The 18,401-nt window shown below is 41.1% G+C and overlaps 1 protein-coding gene across 3 annotated transcripts; it reads right to left on the bottom strand.

Annotated features, from left to right (window-relative positions):
- Positions 1–16,931, bottom strand: map3k9 (mitogen-activated protein kinase kinase kinase 9). 3 transcript variants are annotated; one of them, XM_085342448.1, is made up of 11 exons: positions 16,544–16,931; positions 14,914–15,327; positions 9,247–9,427; positions 6,328–6,476; positions 5,836–6,011; positions 5,070–5,310; positions 3,102–3,224; positions 2,804–2,969; positions 2,560–2,672; positions 1,411–2,187; positions 1–455 (listed from the first exon to the last, which is right to left on the bottom strand). In XM_085342448.1, the coding sequence occupies exons 1-11, from the start codon at positions 16,929–16,931 to the stop codon at positions 1–3; spliced, it is 3,183 nt and encodes a 1,060-aa protein (XP_085198574.1). The 3 variants fall into 3 exon arrangements, with proteins under 3 accessions (XP_085198574.1, XP_085198572.1, XP_085198575.1); XM_085342446.1 differs by having other exon boundaries at positions 1–479; positions 2,804–2,945; XM_085342449.1 differs by having other exon boundaries at positions 2,804–2,945.
- Between the last annotated feature and the right edge of the window lie 1,470 nt (positions 16,932–18,401).

Raw genomic sequence — 18,401 nt, 5'->3', positions numbered from 1 at the left:
TTATGACCAGAATCCTGGTTTGTAGCGGTGAGGTGAGTTTTTAGGAAGACTCGTCTCCGGTCTGCAGAGTGGGATTGTTCCATCCCGATACTGTCCCTCATCCAGCTGATCCAACAAATTTTCATTCCGGCGTGGGGAGTACGGTGTTGGGGCCTCCATGGGTGTGGGTAGCACTGTTGAGTCTCTCCCGAACTCTACAGTGGGTGGAGTCTCTGTGCTTGAGGTGTGGGCAGGGGAGTCGCTGTTACCTAGGGTCTGTCCGTTTCCCCTGGGCCTAGCTTCTGCCCAAAACACATCGGAGCGCGCTCGTGGTGAAGGCCGAGGTCGTGCCACAAAGTCCAAGGTTTTGGGGCGTTCAGGAGGACAGCGACGGCGGGGTGTTGGTGGGAAGACAACATTTGGATTGGGCAGCCGAGGGACCTCTGAACAGTCTTCTTTTAACACTCTGAAGCCACCTGTTGTAGCAGAATAAAAGTTGGCTAATTGTTTGGCAAAAAATTAGGATATTATTATTAAATATCAGCTAGTGGGAAATGATTCTAAACAACATCATCCGATTAAGGATGCTTTACCTACAGACTGTATATAAACGATGGACATAGTAGAAATGCTGTGACTCACTCATTAACTTTGCTTGAACAAGACATTATGAGGTCCGACTGGGAATTCACTTAATCACAGGAAAGGTTTTTACTGAGGTAATAGAGCAATGGCGCAGGTTTTTAGACTTTGCAACAGAAAATCTTTTAGCAGCTACACATTTTTCAGAATGGAGGCAGTATATAGCTGCAATCTAGCATCTCTTTGCAGATTTGTAAGCCACATCCACATTTGTCTTTGGTTTTACCTACTGAGAAAACATTTAATTAAAATAAATATGATTGTTTAAATGTTGTCTTTTCCACACAGTTTATGTTTTTTTTCAGCTAATGGCTAATGCAATGATCACAACATAATAATAGCAACATGCTGGTGGTGATGCTTAATTAACACTGTTAATCCTGATTCCCAGGCTTCTGTCTTCCTTAGATTTATGTTAGACATCATGGGAACCAGAAAAACAAATCCAATTAGTCCACAAAACATCATCCATCCATTTTCTTCTATCTATGTAGTTCAGACTTGGGGGAGACTTGGAACTTAACCCAGCTGCCATAGGGCGAAAGGTGGGTTACACCCTGGACAGGTCGCCAGTCTGACACAGGGTTAACATAAAGAGACAGGCAACCATTCATGCTTCATAACTGAAGAAGTTTCTCAGATGAGAGGTGAAACGTCTTCAAGAATCTTAAAGAAGTCCAGTTGCTTTTCTTTCCAAGCTCCTTAGATTACTAAGACCTAGATGACTGAGAACCTGCACAGACCATTCATACTCATAGTCACAACATGGCAACACAGTCAACACTTTACCTGCGTTTTCTAATGTTGTTTTTTCCGGTAATGGCTCCAGATTATTAGGTGGGCAGCTCTTCTTGATGGCTCCGTCTGATGGCGTTCGACGGAGGCTGCGTGAGGAACTTGTGGTGCAGGGAACATGTGTGGGTGTGAGCGACTGGCGTGGGTTGCGCTTGAAGCTCTCAAGGTGTGTGTTGACCAGTGGGTTGATTGGAGTTTGGATGGCCTGATGCTGTGAGACATGAGAGGGAAGAGGAGGCTGTGTGGGTGGTGAGGCAGGGCGGCAGACCAACAGCTCCTCGCTGTCAGAGCGCAACAGCGAGCGAGTGGAGTTGCAGTCAGACACTGATGATAAAGACAGCAGTGTGTATGAGGAGGGTAAGCCTCGTTCAGGTAGTGAAGGTGCCGACGGTTTGAGCGGGCTTTCCCGCCGGAATAGTCTGCGCGTCGGGGGGCTTGTGCTTCGCCTCTGGCTCCCCGTTCTGTGGAAAAAGCCCTCCCAGCGTGGTTTGATATGCTCTTCCGGTTGGGCCAACGTTAGCAAGTTGTAGCCCAGCCCGACGGCTGCAAGCAGAGCCCCACAGCCCAGCAAAACCAGTTCAGAGCGTCTGCTTCCACCTGGGCTCTTCCTGCATGGTGGTGTTCCTGGCACCTGACTGCTGAGGCAGTATTCATCTCCATCACCATCAGCAGTGGCAGCAGCAGTGTGGGTCTCCTTATGGAAGGGAATGCAGAGGTAGGACTGACCAGGAGCTGCTCCTGGTTCAGTAGTGAAGCAGCAGTCTTCATTTTCTGAAAAAAAAAAAGTACCATGTTTGAACTATAAAACTTATTTAATTGGTTAAACAACATAAACATAAAACTAGTTTCTTTCTTGATATATTGACAGAAACAATAGTGTATGTTTAATAGTGGAAATGACCTGAAGTCTATTAGTATTTCAACTCCATCTTTCTAAATTCAGTTTGCTGAAAGTACATAATCTTCATACAGCTGCAAACATGCACATCTGTGAGTCTGCCAGGCCAACCACTAAGAACTGTGTGGGAGTGAAATAGCTCACTTCCAGCCAGCCTGCCACCTTTAAGCTACAGCTCCCTCTAATATAATGTGGAGTGTGCATATGTCAGACAAAAACAGATCTACTACGCTCTTCCTGCTCACCCATCTCCACAAGGCTTGGCACTCCAGGCACTGCTGGGCTGTGTCTAGGGGATCTGCGGAGGTTTGGGGCACTGCAGGACCGTTGTCGGCTGCCCTCATGGGGAGGCTTCACACTGTGAGCAAGAAAGGGTTTTGTATTCCAAATCATGCCTTTTAACTCTGGAAGCAATTCCAATATTGGAATGCAACAAAAAAAGTATAAGCCTTACTCCACAAAACCTCAGCAAAACTACAGTCTCCTCACCTTGCATCAGCGCTATGCTCCCTGTAGGGGCCACATCCACGAGTTCTGCCCTTCTTTCTTGACCCCTTCCTCTCACTTTCCTCCTCATCAGGTTGAAAACAAGTGTTGCGACCCCAACCTGTACAACCTTCCCCCGGCGTGACTGCAAAATGACATATTGCTAAATCTTTAGAAAGAAAATGCAAAATGGGTTTTAAAGAATAGTAACAAATAAAAAAGGAAACTACACGAGCCAATAACAAGTTTGATGGAAAGTTAAGTTATGGAATTTAATAATAAAAAACTGTATTATGCTTACGCTGGATGGCTCTCAGGCGAGGCAACATCGGTGGACTAGTGGGAGGGCTGGAACCGCTGCTAAGCAAACTCCTCCGTCGATCATGGGAAGGAGATGCCTGCACAGTGATTTTGTGCTGAAAATCTAAAATATTTAATCAGACTTGCATTAGTTTTTCTAATTGTGTATGCGGTACCTTAGTAAATGCAAATCCAAGACAAAAAAAGTAATATGAATTATAATACATGAATAGCTGGCAGCAGTAATGGAGAACAATTTTGATTAATCTTTATTTCTACAATGTCTGGACTGATAATTGAGTGCGTATGTTATTAAAATCATTGAAAATTGTCAGAGTTGTACAGCATTATGCACAGATACTGTATAAAAGATGGACATCACACATTCATTTTACACATTCACTGATTTGAGTGATTTTTAGAGGTCCCGATTGTCTGATTACAAGCCAGTCCGTTTCATGCATGTGCACATTCACTCTCTAACAACATGTTAGCGTGTGGCTATGACCATTAGCGAGTTCTTCATTGTGAGTGAAGAAGACACAGTTCGTTAAAATAGGGCTGTAGGGCGGGTTGTTAAATATGAGTCCACTTTTAAAACATGTTTTAAAACCCATTTTTATTCTTTGGCCTTTGACCTCAGTGAGATTTAGTTTCTCTTGTAATGAAATTAGTTATTAACTAACTAATTAAATATTTTTCTTTTATTGTACTTATTGTAATTTTGTTATTTAGTTAGCTGTGGTTATTTTTTTAAATGCTGCTGCTGCTGCAGAATTGACCTATCAAAGACTCCAATCCGGCACACTGGATGCCATTTGAAATTATGAAGGCGTACACAGATTTACAGTTTTATAGATTTTCTATTAATAAATACACCCTCCCCCCCAATTTGCCATCCATACTGCAATCAAGTAGTTTCACTGGTCCATCCCACTAATGATCAAAGTCAGTAGTATGTGGCCCACAATATAAAATGCATTTCACATCCCTGTTGTAGGGGGACCACCACGAAAATATTCATACCAACAAACCTAAATCACCCCCAGCCAGCTGAGCATAAACATTTCAGAGACACTAACAAAGGAAAAGTGGCTAAATTTCAAGCTATCCAGAGCTCAGAGCCAGCCACACGCCAGTAGCCTTGGTATGAGCCTCGGTATGAGCAATGAAAAGACAAGTAAAGAAGTGAAAAAGATTGATGTCCTGCTGTTTGGTGAAATTAAAAACATACAAGAAAGTGAACAAAGACCCTGTCATTTATTTTTTTTATACAAATCTGTCAGAACTGCTTTTGTTTTCAAGATAATATATGTCAAGTAAAGGTAGGTATACCCCAACCCATTTTCTTTTAATTATTTGCAGCATGTTTTCATTTTCAGTTGTTTCAGTGAGACAAGTTCCTGCAACTTACTCCATTTCAGGGAAAAATGTAAGAATTTCTGTTATCATAAAGAAAGGGACTTACTGGGACATACTGCCTTCACTTGTAGGGCTTGGAAGTGACACCTATCTTTTATATATAGTCTGTGATTACCCATGAGGAAACTATTGCTATTATCTGAGTGTGACGCCACACCCCAGCTATGTTGACTCAAGTGACAAAGTTGAAGACAGCTCGAAGCAATGTCTCAGTGTCATCACAAGGCCATATAAAAAGCTTTTTATGAGAAAAATTCCAACTAAGAGCAATAAAAGCAGCAAAAACCACACATTTGTTAAAGATCTTGTCAGTATGATTTACTTTATTGATCATGTGACACTGTGCTTGTCATGCTGATGGGAATGAGTCTTTATGAACAAACAAAAATATAATTGGTAATAATTACAACTATTTGCATAAACAATGGGGCAAAACATACAGGCGGAGTCTATAAATTCATTTCAGCTCGCTATAATCAATCAAGGGTGAAATATTGTATAGTGCAACTATGATTTTTGTTTAAGTACCATATTTTGTTTTCATTACCTGAAGGCAAGCTGATCCTGTTTCCATCCTTAAGTTTAAGACGGTTGCGGCGGAACTTGCCCTGCCTGCTCTCCACATGAGGCTTTTCCTGGTAGAGCTGGTGAATGATGATATTGAGCTCTCGCTCCAGGATGTGGATCTCACGTTCAGCTAGTTCCTGCTCCCGCCTCCTCAACGCCTCCTCCTGATACTTCTGCTGCAGTGCCGCTCGGGTCAGCTCCTCCTCCCACGATCTCAGCTCCTGGGAAATCCAAATACAAGAGGTGAATTTAAAACAACAACACTAAAACGTACAGCAAAAACAAAGCTGTATTTACAGTGAATGGGAAAAAGAAAAGCTCAGGACATCCCAAAACTGGGGTTGTTTTTCAGGAGTTTGGCTCGGCCCCTTGGTGCCAATGAAAGGAACTCTTAATGCATCAGCATAACAAAACATTTTGGACAATTTCATGCTTCCAACTTTGTGGCAACAGTTTGGAGATGGCCCATCCCTGTTCAAACATGACTGTGCATAACTGCACAGAGCAAAGTCCTCGAAGACATGAATGAGTAAGTTTGGTGTGGAAGAACTTGACTGGCCTCCACAGAATCCTGACCTCAACCCGACAGAACACTTTTGGATGAATTAGAGGGGAGACTGTGAGCCAGGCCTTCTCACCCAACACCAGTGTCTGACCTTACAAATGCACTCCCCCCCCCTCAAATGACTGTAAATCCTAACCAGCAATTTTCCAAACTACCTGCATCAAAGACCTCTCATCTTTACCTTTTCCTTGGTCCTCAGCTGATCAAACATGTCCTGGATCTCCAGTTTCCAGTCATCTTGGAGAGAGTGGAAGGATTCTGCTGGCATTTCAAAAAAGCCTGACTCCTCAATGGCCGTCAGCTGGTCTAGGATAGCTGTGAACTGTGGCCGAGAGTGAGGGTCTGGGCTCCAGCAGTCTGTGGCACCAGATGAAACACAATCCAAGCAAATTTGCTCTTTAACTGTTTCCAGAAAGTAATAAAATATTCTGTGCAAGTTTGATGCTTGTAAGTTATGGTTCACAGAATCTGAACACACAGGAATCTTGTAGTTAACCATCTCATTTTTAATAAAATAAAAAAAAATAGAAAGAAAATCTGTGGTATGTTTGGGAAAACAAACTACCATCTGGTTAACATATTTGCTTCTGAATCTCAAATATATATGTGATTCCTTTCATCTAAGCTGAAGGGCGACACTTCACATGAACATTAAATTATGTTCTTTTCTTACCCTCCATAAGACGTGCAAAGGGCTCAGGACAGGTAGACGGGATTGGCAAGGCCATTTTGTTCATCGCCACTCCATAAGCTACTGCCAGACCATCGATACCACGAAATGGGACTTCTCCAGTCAGCAGCTCCCACAACAGCACACCATAACTTTTAGATTTTTTAAAAAGGAAAAGATAAAAAACAGTTGCTGAAAAAAAACCCAGAAACTGAAAGATTCACGAATTCAATTTGGATATATAACTGAAAAAAACAACAACAACAAAAAAAAACATCAACAGGTTCTCTGGTGTGCTCTCAGGAGAAAGGAGCTTAATGTACATGCAGAAGTACTTGCACAATATCTGTCAGTGTGCCTCTAAAGCTAAAAGTGTGTATGAATATATGAATGTTAAGTACGATGCTTGCTGAAAGAGACTGTGAGTGTTCACCAAATCCATTTTATTTGAATAAATGTCAAAAAAGATTAGTGTGGCACTGCATTTGTGCACCACTCATGTAAATACCAAGGTGAGATATAAAAAGGTCAAAATGAGAAAATGTCAACAGGACAGAAAAGAAGCTCACAGATCCATGTGACTAATGCTGGAGCTAAATAACCAAGAAATCAAATAAATCAGGAATGCGTGAAGATCAGTGTATGACAGGTTAGTCTTCACAGATTTAAATCAGAAGGACTTGGAAGTAATGACACAAACTATGACCTGACTGTCTACACAGTTTGTTCACCTATATAGCAATTAAACAGGTCAAAACAGACCTCTGTTCTTAGGAATTACTGTATTTGATCTGTGTTTATGCTACATCAGGGTGGAACATTGATTAGGAAGAAGAAATAATTCCCCTTTCTTGTCTGCACTCTTGAGAAAAGAGTTACTTTTATAATGCATACTTCTTGGTCTTGGCTCCCACAATTCTCACACTATATGTGATAACGTGAACAAGTTATTAATCCAATAACGTCAGGGAACTTTGAAAATTAGCCATTTTTAAAGTCTATTCATTCATTCATTCATTCATTCCTTTAACTGGCTTTCCAACCAGGGTGACAGAAGGGTTGAGTCTATCCCAGTTTTCATTAGGCGAGAGGTAGGGCTGCACGATTAATCGTTAGAAAATCGCGATCTCGATTCATACTTATGTGCGATCTCATTTCCAAATGACAACGATTTAAAAAAAGAAAAAGAAAAAAAAAAAGAAGGACGACGACGACGATTGTACCGCATTTTGATCCGGGACGTACTCTGCATGAAAACAAGTGCTCACTCTTCCTGCTCAACAAATGACAAGGGCGGAGCCTTATACCACGTGATACAGAACATTTGTTGTTTTTATGTTTATTTATTGTTTTTATGTTCAGTCTCAACTGTTACGAAGTTGATGTGCAGTTAATAAGTGCAATAAATATTTATACTGGAAAAGAAAATCGTGAGAGAATCGTGATCTCAATTCTAAGTCAAAAAATCGTGATTCTCATTTTATGCAAAATCGTGCAGCCCTAGCGAGAGGTGGGAGACAGCCTGGACAGTACATCACAGGGCTAACACAGACAGACAGTCAGCTGTTTACACTTCACCCCTACACATAATTTAAAAATAACTTTTTATCCTGACATGTTTGTGTGGGAGAAAGCCGGAACACCCAGAGAAAACGCGTGCATCCATAAGGAGATCAAGCAAAATCAACACAGAAACGCCCCAGGTGACCAGCAGGCTCAAAGCTGACGGTGCTAAACCCACCACCAATATGCTTCCCACACTGAAATGACATACCCAAATTAGACATTCAAAGTGGAACAATTGTCATCTCATTTACATACACTGATGCTTGAGTTGGTGTGACTTGGCTTCAGACTGCTCTTGGCTCTGTATGATATCTCAGAGTGGGGATATCCTCTTTGCTGTCACTTCAGGAGTACAGCTCTGGCTGAGAGCACAGACTACCCACCCACCCACTGTGTAACCCTTCTGTTAATGAAGGGCAGCCAATCAGAAGAAAGCTGGGTTAAAGGGTTTGTGAAGGAAGCTAAAAAGGCCTATTTCAGATGCATGAACTGAGAGGATTCACCAAAGGACAGCACAAAAGATAAATTTAAATTATTTTGACCTGTAAATCATGCAGTTACTCGAGCACAGTTTAAGAATAAAAGCATGGAGATGGAAATGAGGATATAAGGCTAAATCATGATATCTAAATCCTCCAAATAAACAGGGCATTGTTATGTATTTTATTAAATATTCTGCTGATTATTTCCAGACAAATATTCCTTCCAGTTGATCAGAACATCCACTGACATCTTCAGATTGCTAATTTAGTATGACCAGTGATCCAGACACCCAGTGATACACCACTGGAGACAAATATTCATATATTAGAAGCTAAAACCACCACATGCTTGATAGTCTTGCTTAAAACATGACTGCAAAGTACTGTAAATCAATCAACTAGATGACCGGCCTTTTCAACTTTTAGCATAACAAATAACACTGAAATGAATGTATGGGACCTCTGCTCTCACATTAAATATGGAAATGAAAACACATGAGCTAAGTATGTGCAGTATATCTTAGCAGTTATGGGTGTGAGGGTTGCAGGTGTTTCTCTGTACACATTTCTGTAAATCAGATATGTGATTGCAAAAATATTTAAAATATTGATCTTTTTTGCTTCCTCATTATCCGTTGGCATAAAACATCACAGTGCATAAAGCTACGGTTACATGCACTGCATTTGTATACCCTTCTCATAAAACTCAACATAATGTTCTTGTTCCCATGTGTCAGTCTGTGCTTTGTCACTATGGCAACTGCTGCCCGGGCTGAACTTTTTTCTAGTGCGTGGTGTTTTAACCGTTTCAGACCAGTTCCACAACATGATGCTTTTGGTTTTTTTCCCTGCAAAAACACCCTCCCCTGCCCACCTCCAAACGTCGCTACCCTTGGAGAATGTAGATGAGCGGATGACTTCAGGAGCCATCCAGGCGTAGGTGCCGGCAGCGCTCATCTTGGTTGTGCGGTGCCACTCTCGAGCCAGTCCAAAGTCTGTGATCTTCAGAGTCTTGTTGCTGAGATCTTCCATCTCAACCCTCTCAAGGATAAGGACTGGACAGGGTGGCAATGTAGGAGGGGGAAGTGATGAGGGAATTTTATTGCATGATGGGGAAGAGGTTGGAGGATGTGGGAAGGGGAGGTATACGTGCAGATTGGTGGGAGGATTGACGTAAAAATAAAAGGTTTCAGTAATCGCCATCAGAAATGTTTAAATGTTGGGGAAGGCAGCAGCAGGAGTACCATGATAAAACACAATGCATGTGGAAACGCAAAAAATTGGACATGTAATGATTGAACAAAACAGGGTGCGGTTGGTGGGAGGCCATGATGAAAGGATTGGAAGGATAAAAGTGGAGAAGAGAAAAGGAGAGAACAAACAGAGAAACCAAGAAATGGTGAGCTACTCCAGTAAAGCAGAGATGAAAACCACCACCCTTGATCAGTGACAATCCTCTCATTATGTATTTTAACAGCACAAACCTCAAATAAACACTGATAATATGCTTAAACTACACAAATACCCTGCTGTGACACACCCATTTTCACCATTAGGCATTAAAAAAAAAAGAAAAAGAAAAAAGAACCCAATCCCAACATGCGCAAGCCAAACAGGACTCCTCCTAACCACATGCTCCTTCTCCCCCATTCAGCTCTGCACTGCCAGACCATCTGCTGTGGCCGTGCCCAGTGGAGGGTGTGTCTGCAGGCTGTGGTGCACATCAAGAACCCCCTTCATCTGGTGCTCATGTGGCTCTAATGCTAGACGGGCAGTTTTCAAAGAAACTGAAACCAAACACATTGCTAAAGTAACTCCTGATAGGGAACTACAACATGAAACAAACACAGCTGATTCCCCTTGAGGCCAAAAATGCTCCTCTCACTGTAATGCGCAGTGCTTTAGATAAGAGCATCTACCAAATGGCTATGAAGGAGAGGCCAGAGAGGCCAGAGAGGCAGTGGAAAGTGTTCAGATATAAAAATGGCATACTGCCGAGTGGGATAGAATGAAAAGCAAAGCTATGTGTCATTAAAGCAAGAGTTGCAGTTAAGCTGGTTTTCAGGTCAGCAAACGATGGAATATAAGGTTAAAATAGGATGTGGTGGATTAATAAAACTGTTTTTTAAAATATGGGCCAAGTTTTGACCATGTTTTGTAAAAACAGTCATACCAAGTACACTTCACGCTAGAAGAGAAGCTTGAGGATGGCCAAAAACACAAAGTCTCTGGAGACCAAGAATGTGCAATAGTTCAAGGAACTCCCAACTTTCTTTGTAAACAGAGTTATGCAGCTCTAAACCAGACAGTTATCTGGCCAACACTGCAAGTATGACTGAAAATGAGACTTCCACATAGATCAGTTCCTGTGTTACAAAAAGAAATCTTAACTTTTCTGCCTTTTTGGGGGATTAGTTGCATGATGCTGCCTTCAAACCCTTCATTACCACAGCAGCGTGTGACTAGGCAGTGTCTCACTTCTCTAATCACTATAATTCATTTGTCTGGATGTTAAAGAGACCTACTTTATAGAATAAAATGGGGAATTTTTCATTGGGGAATTTCTTAAACTAAACTCAGATACATGTACCTAAATATGCCCTAATTTCTGTTTAATTTACTATGCATAAAAAAGTTCTACAGACAACATATCTAATGTTGAAACGAAGAATAACTGTCTTCATTTTAAGTAAGTGTTCATTTTGAATCTAATAGAAATAAAGTTGACGATGAGTATCTTTACTGTTGAATTGTATCATATTTAATCCTGAAGAAACTGAAGAACCTGACAAGACCAGTTGGTGTAGTTTGGAAAATGAAATGTTCTCCCATGCTCGAAAAAGGATTTCAGTTGCTCAACTGCAGTTTAAAGCTGCAGTTACATGATATGTACTGAGAGTTCTTGTGTCGTCAAACCCAACTTAACACCAGAGCCGAATTTATATTTAAAACGGTCAGGGTTGATTTAAATGAGTGAAACAAATGTTTGCATATGAACCAGAAAGCATTTTTTTTTTAATTTCAACAGCTTAGAAGCCCCTTTGTTGTATTTTTTGTTTAATAATGTGTCCCTTTTCTTTTCAGTGATGCACAGGTGTGGGCTGTAAACCAGTTAGCCTTGCACCTGTAGCCATGATCTCCCAAAATGTGCAGAATATGTTTTTGCATTGTCTTCCTGGAATAAGCAAAGGCCTCGCCTGGAGATGTCATCTTGATGGCAGCATACAGTCATTGCATAAAGAAAATACACCTACATTAACTTCTACAGTTACACATATTTATTTACCGCTTATTATTTTTGAATGTTACATAGTGGTTTTTCAAAATATATATAAATATAAATATTTGGTTCTTAGCAGCTTTACTAAGCCAAAATGCAGAATGTGAAAAACTCAGTACACCCTTACTGCTTCCAGTAAGTAGCAGCCAGTTATGCTAATCAAATACACGACTTGATTAATTGATCATTAGCATGTGTGATCTCCCCTATAAAAGCAGAAGTTTTGGCAGCATTCAAGTATATGTCAATGCAATTCCAAGGAGGAGAGATACTCGGAATGACCTTAAAGAAGCAATTGTTGCTGCCCATTAGTTTGTGAAGGCTAATAAGACCATTTGCAAACAATTTGAGATTCATCGTTCTGCAGTGAGAAAGATTCACAACTGAAAAACATTCAAGAGATTTGCCAGTCTTCTCAGGAATGTATGTCCCAGGACATTCAGCTCAAGGTCAGACAGTGCCATGCTCAGAGAATCCAGTGTCAGACTCTAGCATTTAACATGCTAACCAAGCTTGTAAAGTTCATGGTAAGGCAAACAGAAAAAGAATGAAAGAAGTTCGGCTTTAAGTTTTTCCAGCAGAAAGCTCTTGTCTCTAAAATGAATGTGGCTATCATTAGCATTGTATCATAGCTACAGTAAGCTGTGCTGCAATGGAATAATGTCCTTTGGACAAACGAGACCAAAGTGGAGATGTTTGGCCATCATGTATAGCGCCAGTTTGGGAAAAACCAGGCACAGCATTGGCACAAGCACCTCATACCAACTGCAGAGCACTGTGACAGGTTGTTTTTTCCTGCCACAGGACCTGAGCACCTTGAAGTCATTGAGTCGGCCATGAACACCTCTGTTTACCGAAGTATTTGAAAGTCAAATGTGAGGCTGAAGCTTGGCTGAAAGTGGGTCATGTAACCTGACAAGCACAGGAGCAAATTTACAACAGAATGGCTGAAAAAGACAAAAATCAAGGTGTCACAGTGGTCGGTTCAGAGTCCAGACCTCAACCGGACTAAAATGCTGTGCTAGGACCATCAGAGTGCTGTGCATAAATGAAGGCTTGCAAACCTCAATAAACTGAAGCATTGTTCTGAAAACATGAGTAGACCAAAATTTCTCCCCAAAAATGTGAGATAATGATAAAGTCAAATGGAGAGTGATTACTTTATGCTAATATTACTGAAGGTGTTTCTACAAGCTTTTGACTCATGGAGCATACTTAGTTTAAAAACACTGCATCTGCATTTCTGGCTTAGTTTTTGTTAAATAAATAATGTAATATGTTGACATATATCATGTGCATCTGAAGTTATATTTACTTCAGTTTAAGACCTGCTAAAGACCAGATATTTTTGTTTTTTCCCGATATGTGAAAGCTTGGAAATGCCAGAGGGTGTACTTTATTTTTAAATGACTGTAGGTTTCTGACAGTAAGCTCAAATTTTGATTTGTTAGACAAAAGGACAATTTTCCATTCAGCTCAGTACATCTTAAATGAGCTCAGGCCCAAAGCAGCTGTTTGTGTAGAAACAGTGTAGAATACATACAAAATATAACTGAGCATTACAGTATAGGCCTTTAGGCATTCACTCAGAAACCACAGCACTGAAAGGCGAACAGTTTGATTGTTAAGAATCAAATTAAGAATTAAAGAATCAGATTAAGGAATCGCCAAGGTTTTTACAATTCATGCCAACAGTGATATGAGTCAGCAGTGAATTAATTACAGAATTTTTACCTGGGAGCCAGAAGACTGCTGCCAATCAATTATTTTTCAGAGTTCTCCTGTGCATCTAGAGAGTTCTTCAAATTCTGAAGTCCTCCATGTTCTATAGACAATGAACTCCCCTGAATCTTTTTTTTTTTTTTTTTTTTTTTTTACAAAATAAATATTATTCTTTCACTGTCAAACTATATGACCATTCTGTCTTTTGCAGACTGATGGACCCCCCCCTATTACTAATAAAAAATGTAGAATCTGTGGGATGTTGGTTTGGTGCTTAAATTCAGTCCTGTAGCAGTCCTAGTATCAAGGTCAATGACTTCATGTGTTGTTTTTGTAGTAGTTTAAACTTAAATATAGGGCTTGAAATTGTTTTATTTACATTTTAGATAGTATCTTAACTTTTTGGAAGGATTTTGCAGTCTCTAAAGAAAAACAGATAGATATTCTTTCATGTTATGTATGTCTTTGCTAGGTAAACTAAATTTTGAGTCACAAGAAACAACGGAGGGGGGAAAAATAATCACTGGCATAACTCTGAAATAGCTAAATGACAACTGCGGTGTCCTGCAGCGCTCCTGTACCGTGATGAGGACATGGGTTTTCCCCTAATTTCCCAGGATGGTAACCAGTTAGACTGACTTTAACGCTTTAAAGCACCCTATTGAAGTGCGGCGTCTGAGCTGATCACTGCAGAACAAGCCAATGGCAGGGAAGAGGCTTGGGCTATGTATTGTCAGAGCCTCCAATAGGCAGTCTGGGACAGAGCATTGGGCAAATCCTCACTAATAGGCTTGGGATTTAGGTGATCCAGTTGAGTAAAATGCAAGATTACAACTGCTCCATAAACACACACGAAAACTCCTTTTCCTCTCTACTCTCATTCCTGAAGTGAATACAAGCAGTGCAGGTCACAGAATGAGCATTACTTTCAAAATTCATTTCATGTGGTACTTGAATAGTGCATCAGCAGAGCTATTATTGTCCCAGAAAGACTGTAATATGATATATCTTTGGGTGAGGGCTGTTTGGAGGTGTTAAGCACCAGTGATTAGTATCAGTGACAAAGTCATGTCAGTCTTTGCAATCGTGGCATTGCTGGGTGTATATAATAACTTCTTGGCCTCTCTTTTGTTTGGCAATTACATTCCTTATCGTATCTAAATACTGAAAACTAATGCTGTCGACTTAAATAAAAGTCCATTTCAGCATATTTCACGTTTTGCCCACACATATGGCAAGACTTATGATGTATCACAGACCTTTATTGCTTTGAATGCTATAACTTATGCATGAAAGACATCAAAGGCACAGACAGTTGTTCAATTAATTGAATATTTCACAATAAAATAGTAAGCCATGTCTCTAAGAACAAAGCCAGATACTCTTTTCTTTCTTTCTTTCTTTTTTTTTTTAAACATGTTCTCTTCAGGAAACCTGTTTTTCAGATCAGACACACAATATGAAAATTGGCCTTTTTCACCATTTTTCAGCATTGGTTCTTAAACTTGGTAATAAAAAGCAAAGTGAGATGACTCTTACTGTTGCTGGACTTGAGATCCCGGTGAATAATGGGGACAATAGCCTGGCAGTGGAGGTAGTGCATGCCTCGGGCAATCTGCACAGCCCAGTCAACCAGAGTACATGGAGGGATGCGTTTCCCAGCTAGAGCCCGGTTGAGAGGGCCTCCTCGGGCATACTCCATTATCAGGCACAGGTTAGGCTCCTGCAGACACACTCCCAGCAAACCCATAATGTTGAGATGGCTGAGCATGGCAAAGAGCTTGGCCTCCTGGCGAACGCTCTCCATTGTCTGCTCCAAATCTTCATCGGGGTCCCGTCGTGCTGCCTTCACCGCCACCTCTGCACCCCGCCACATTGCACGGTAGACTTTTCCAAAACCACCAACCCCGATAATTTCTTCCAAGGTGAGCTCTGAGAAATCAATCTCAAGAACTGAGAAACAAAGAAGACACATATGAGACAAACATAAACATCAGCTAAGTGTATTTGTACTTACAGCCATCCAGTGACATTAGAAGTCAGGGTCAACCTGTCTGCAGCCTTTAGGATTTCCCCATTTTGCTTTTCAACAAGGTACATGCTTGCTAGCAAGGATCATAAAAACAGGTCATTGAGTTGAAGGAGGCCTTCTTAGAGCTCTAAGCCACCCTGCTGCCCCAACTTCAGAAACTATCCCTCTTGCTGTTACACAAGGATAAGCATCTGTCCTAAAATCTGGCTAGAATGTCTGGAGAAGGAATAAATGCAGGTTATATAGAAAAGAAGGTCTATGTGCTGATGTGAACAGACTAAGTGTTTGAGGCTGTATGTGCTCATGTTGTAGAGTCCTAACAGTAAGCAGACTGACCTTGATGAATATTTCAGGTGTGTGAAAGTAGGCCAGCTGCCTCAGTATGAAGACATGAAAGCCAACAAGACTCAGACAGCTGCTAACAAAGACAGCTGAGGTGGTTTGGTCTGCCCAAATAGCATGTGATAGTTTGTGTTTTATTACCTTAAAACACCTGCATATGCTCACATGCAGATTTGTAGTTATCAGTCAAAAAACAGTGGCTTTGTACCTGTGTTTGGAGCATCTTTATTGCTTAAAGGCCAATAAGAAGGAAGAGTATTTTCATTTAGGGCTTCACAGTTTAGTACACATAGCTACTTGTAATTATGCTCAGTGTATCTTTCTGAGGCATTGGCCCTACATTTCCCTCCAGAAGTTACTTTTTATTTTTCCCTAAGAGAAGAATTTTACATTTCTTTCTCTCTTGCACCTGGACACTGGACAAAAAATCCTTTCTGAAGCACATAACATCATTCAAATTTCATCTAAGAATATCTACAGGATTCCAGTTCTGTGACAGGCTTCCTGCCTTGTATCCTGCACACTTTGTGCGTTGTAATTTGAGAACTGAGGTGGGGTGCATCACTGTTTGTTTGAAAGGCCGTGTGATGAATAGCGGTCCTGAAGCTGTAAGGATGCTTGGGGCATCCTGTTTCTAGGCCAACAGGAATGCACTGCGCCTACCATGACACAGCACTCTACGTGGTTTTCCCCCTCTGACAAAAGATAGGAGAAAAGACTGCAGCCCTGTGCTCCTTTTCAGTGATAGCACATTTATTTCATTAGCAGAAGTATGAAGCACAGTGGGATACTCACGGTGCAAAGGAGGCACGGGGTACTGCTGTTCTGAAGTGGCCCGTATTTCCTCCGGAATGCCGGTGCCTTTGCTGACATAATTAGACGGGAAGATGCCTACCCGGTCTGCTATCATACCGGTCCACCATCCCTCATCTCCTGACACCAGGGAGTCCTTGGACAGGACTTCCACCAGATCCCCCTTTCGAAGGCTGAGCTCGTCGTCCGCAGTCGCTTCATAGTCGAACACGGCCGTCCAGAAGCCCGGTGCGGCTGGTCCCGTATCCGGCGCGGCGCTGATGCCATTTGCCGGTGTGGGCCAGCGAAAGACATCTTCCTCTGCTTCTTCCGTTGAAGAAACGCACGCCTTAGGACTACTACTGTCCAAAGCGGGTTTGAAGACATCCATGGACGCGATCCATAGGGACTACCTGGATCACTGCAGGCGCATCCACCTGGCGCGGCTGGCTGGAGGCTCGGTGCGCCCTGCTTCTACAACACACACACACGGAGCTAAGTAGCGGCTAATCCGGCACACAAACACTGCAGGAAACCACCATCCTGCTGCATCGCACGCCCCTCAGTCTCAGCTGGCTGCTATCAAACATGCAGCGCCTGGTTATTTTCAATGCACAATCCTACACCCAATCATCGCTGCAACTTCTCGGACGCAGTGGTCTTTATTCTAAGCCAATTGTGCCAGCGTGGGAATCATCCCCGGCGTCCTATTGGTGCACAGACACGTCAACAACACTTTATTTCCCACCCTTGTCCCAAGACAGTGTCCTTTTATTTAGTCGTTTGCCTTCAGAAAACCAAACAAACCAGAACAAAAATACTCAAGTTAGGGTTAAATTCCATGCGCAATTTCCTGAAATACAAAACAAACAACCCCAAAACAAAACAAAAACAAAAAGAAAACAGACAACATAACAACCCTCACTATTTTAGTAATGTGATTAAAGAATGAGTGTATATAGATAGCTGAAATCCAATCAGCTGGCATTCTGCAACCCACTTTTATATTGATTTAATTAATTCCAGCCTATTTGCAAAAACTATAACTATCCTTAAATGTTATATTTTAGAAAGTCTCCATAGTGGAAATGCAATAAAAGTGATCTACTTGTTTTCTCAGCCTGAATGGAAACCACAAGTGAACAAAAGAAAACAAGTGTGAACAAGAGTCCTCTGCTTCAGTCCACTTCCTGACACGTTTTATAAGAAGCTGCTTGCAGTTTTAATTTGCACCCTGTATTTGCACGGATGCAACATGGATGTAAATAAATAATGTGAAAACACGATGACTGACATGATGGAAACCCAACACCCAAACATAAGAAAAGACATGGAAAATATAAACAGCATTATTCAGTTTCGATATTTTTTTTACTTAACATGTCAAAAGCAGTTTAAAATTAACCTGTAAGAATGATAAAGTCAAAAGCACGAGGCTAAAACTTAAAATCTGACCTCACTAAATAAACAATATGAAGTAATAGCTGGAAAGATTAAAGAATAAAAAATTATGGCCTAAATATTGTTAAAAAATCATCTGCATCCTTTTTTCCTCCTTTGGCACAAAAGAGCTTCCATATTTTGATATAGTTGAAAAAAATATTATGCAAGCTTATTAGACAATTGCTCTTTCTAACAGGCTTATTTTTATGAAGCAGCAAACAAAGACTTCATTTATTTTGTGAGTGGGAAAGAAAATGATGGATTTATTGAACTAAGAATGATACAAAGAAAAGAAAACAAAAGAAAAGGGAAAAAAAGAGTTTTAGATTCTCAAGGAGGCTTTGATTTAATGTTTTCCAAAAAGAGTAATATACAGACATTGACAATAATCCTTGTTAGAAGTTGCTTCTTATCTGCT

The sequence above is a fragment of the Diplotaxodon limnothrissa genome, linkage group LG19, assembly GCF_057381915.1.
Source record: "Diplotaxodon limnothrissa isolate DT_005_m linkage group LG19, D_limnothrissa_male_GT1.1, whole genome shotgun sequence".
Classification (NCBI taxonomy): domain Eukaryota; kingdom Metazoa; phylum Chordata; class Actinopteri; order Cichliformes; family Cichlidae; genus Diplotaxodon; species Diplotaxodon limnothrissa.
This window is presented reverse-complemented; position numbering and strand designations above follow the sequence as displayed.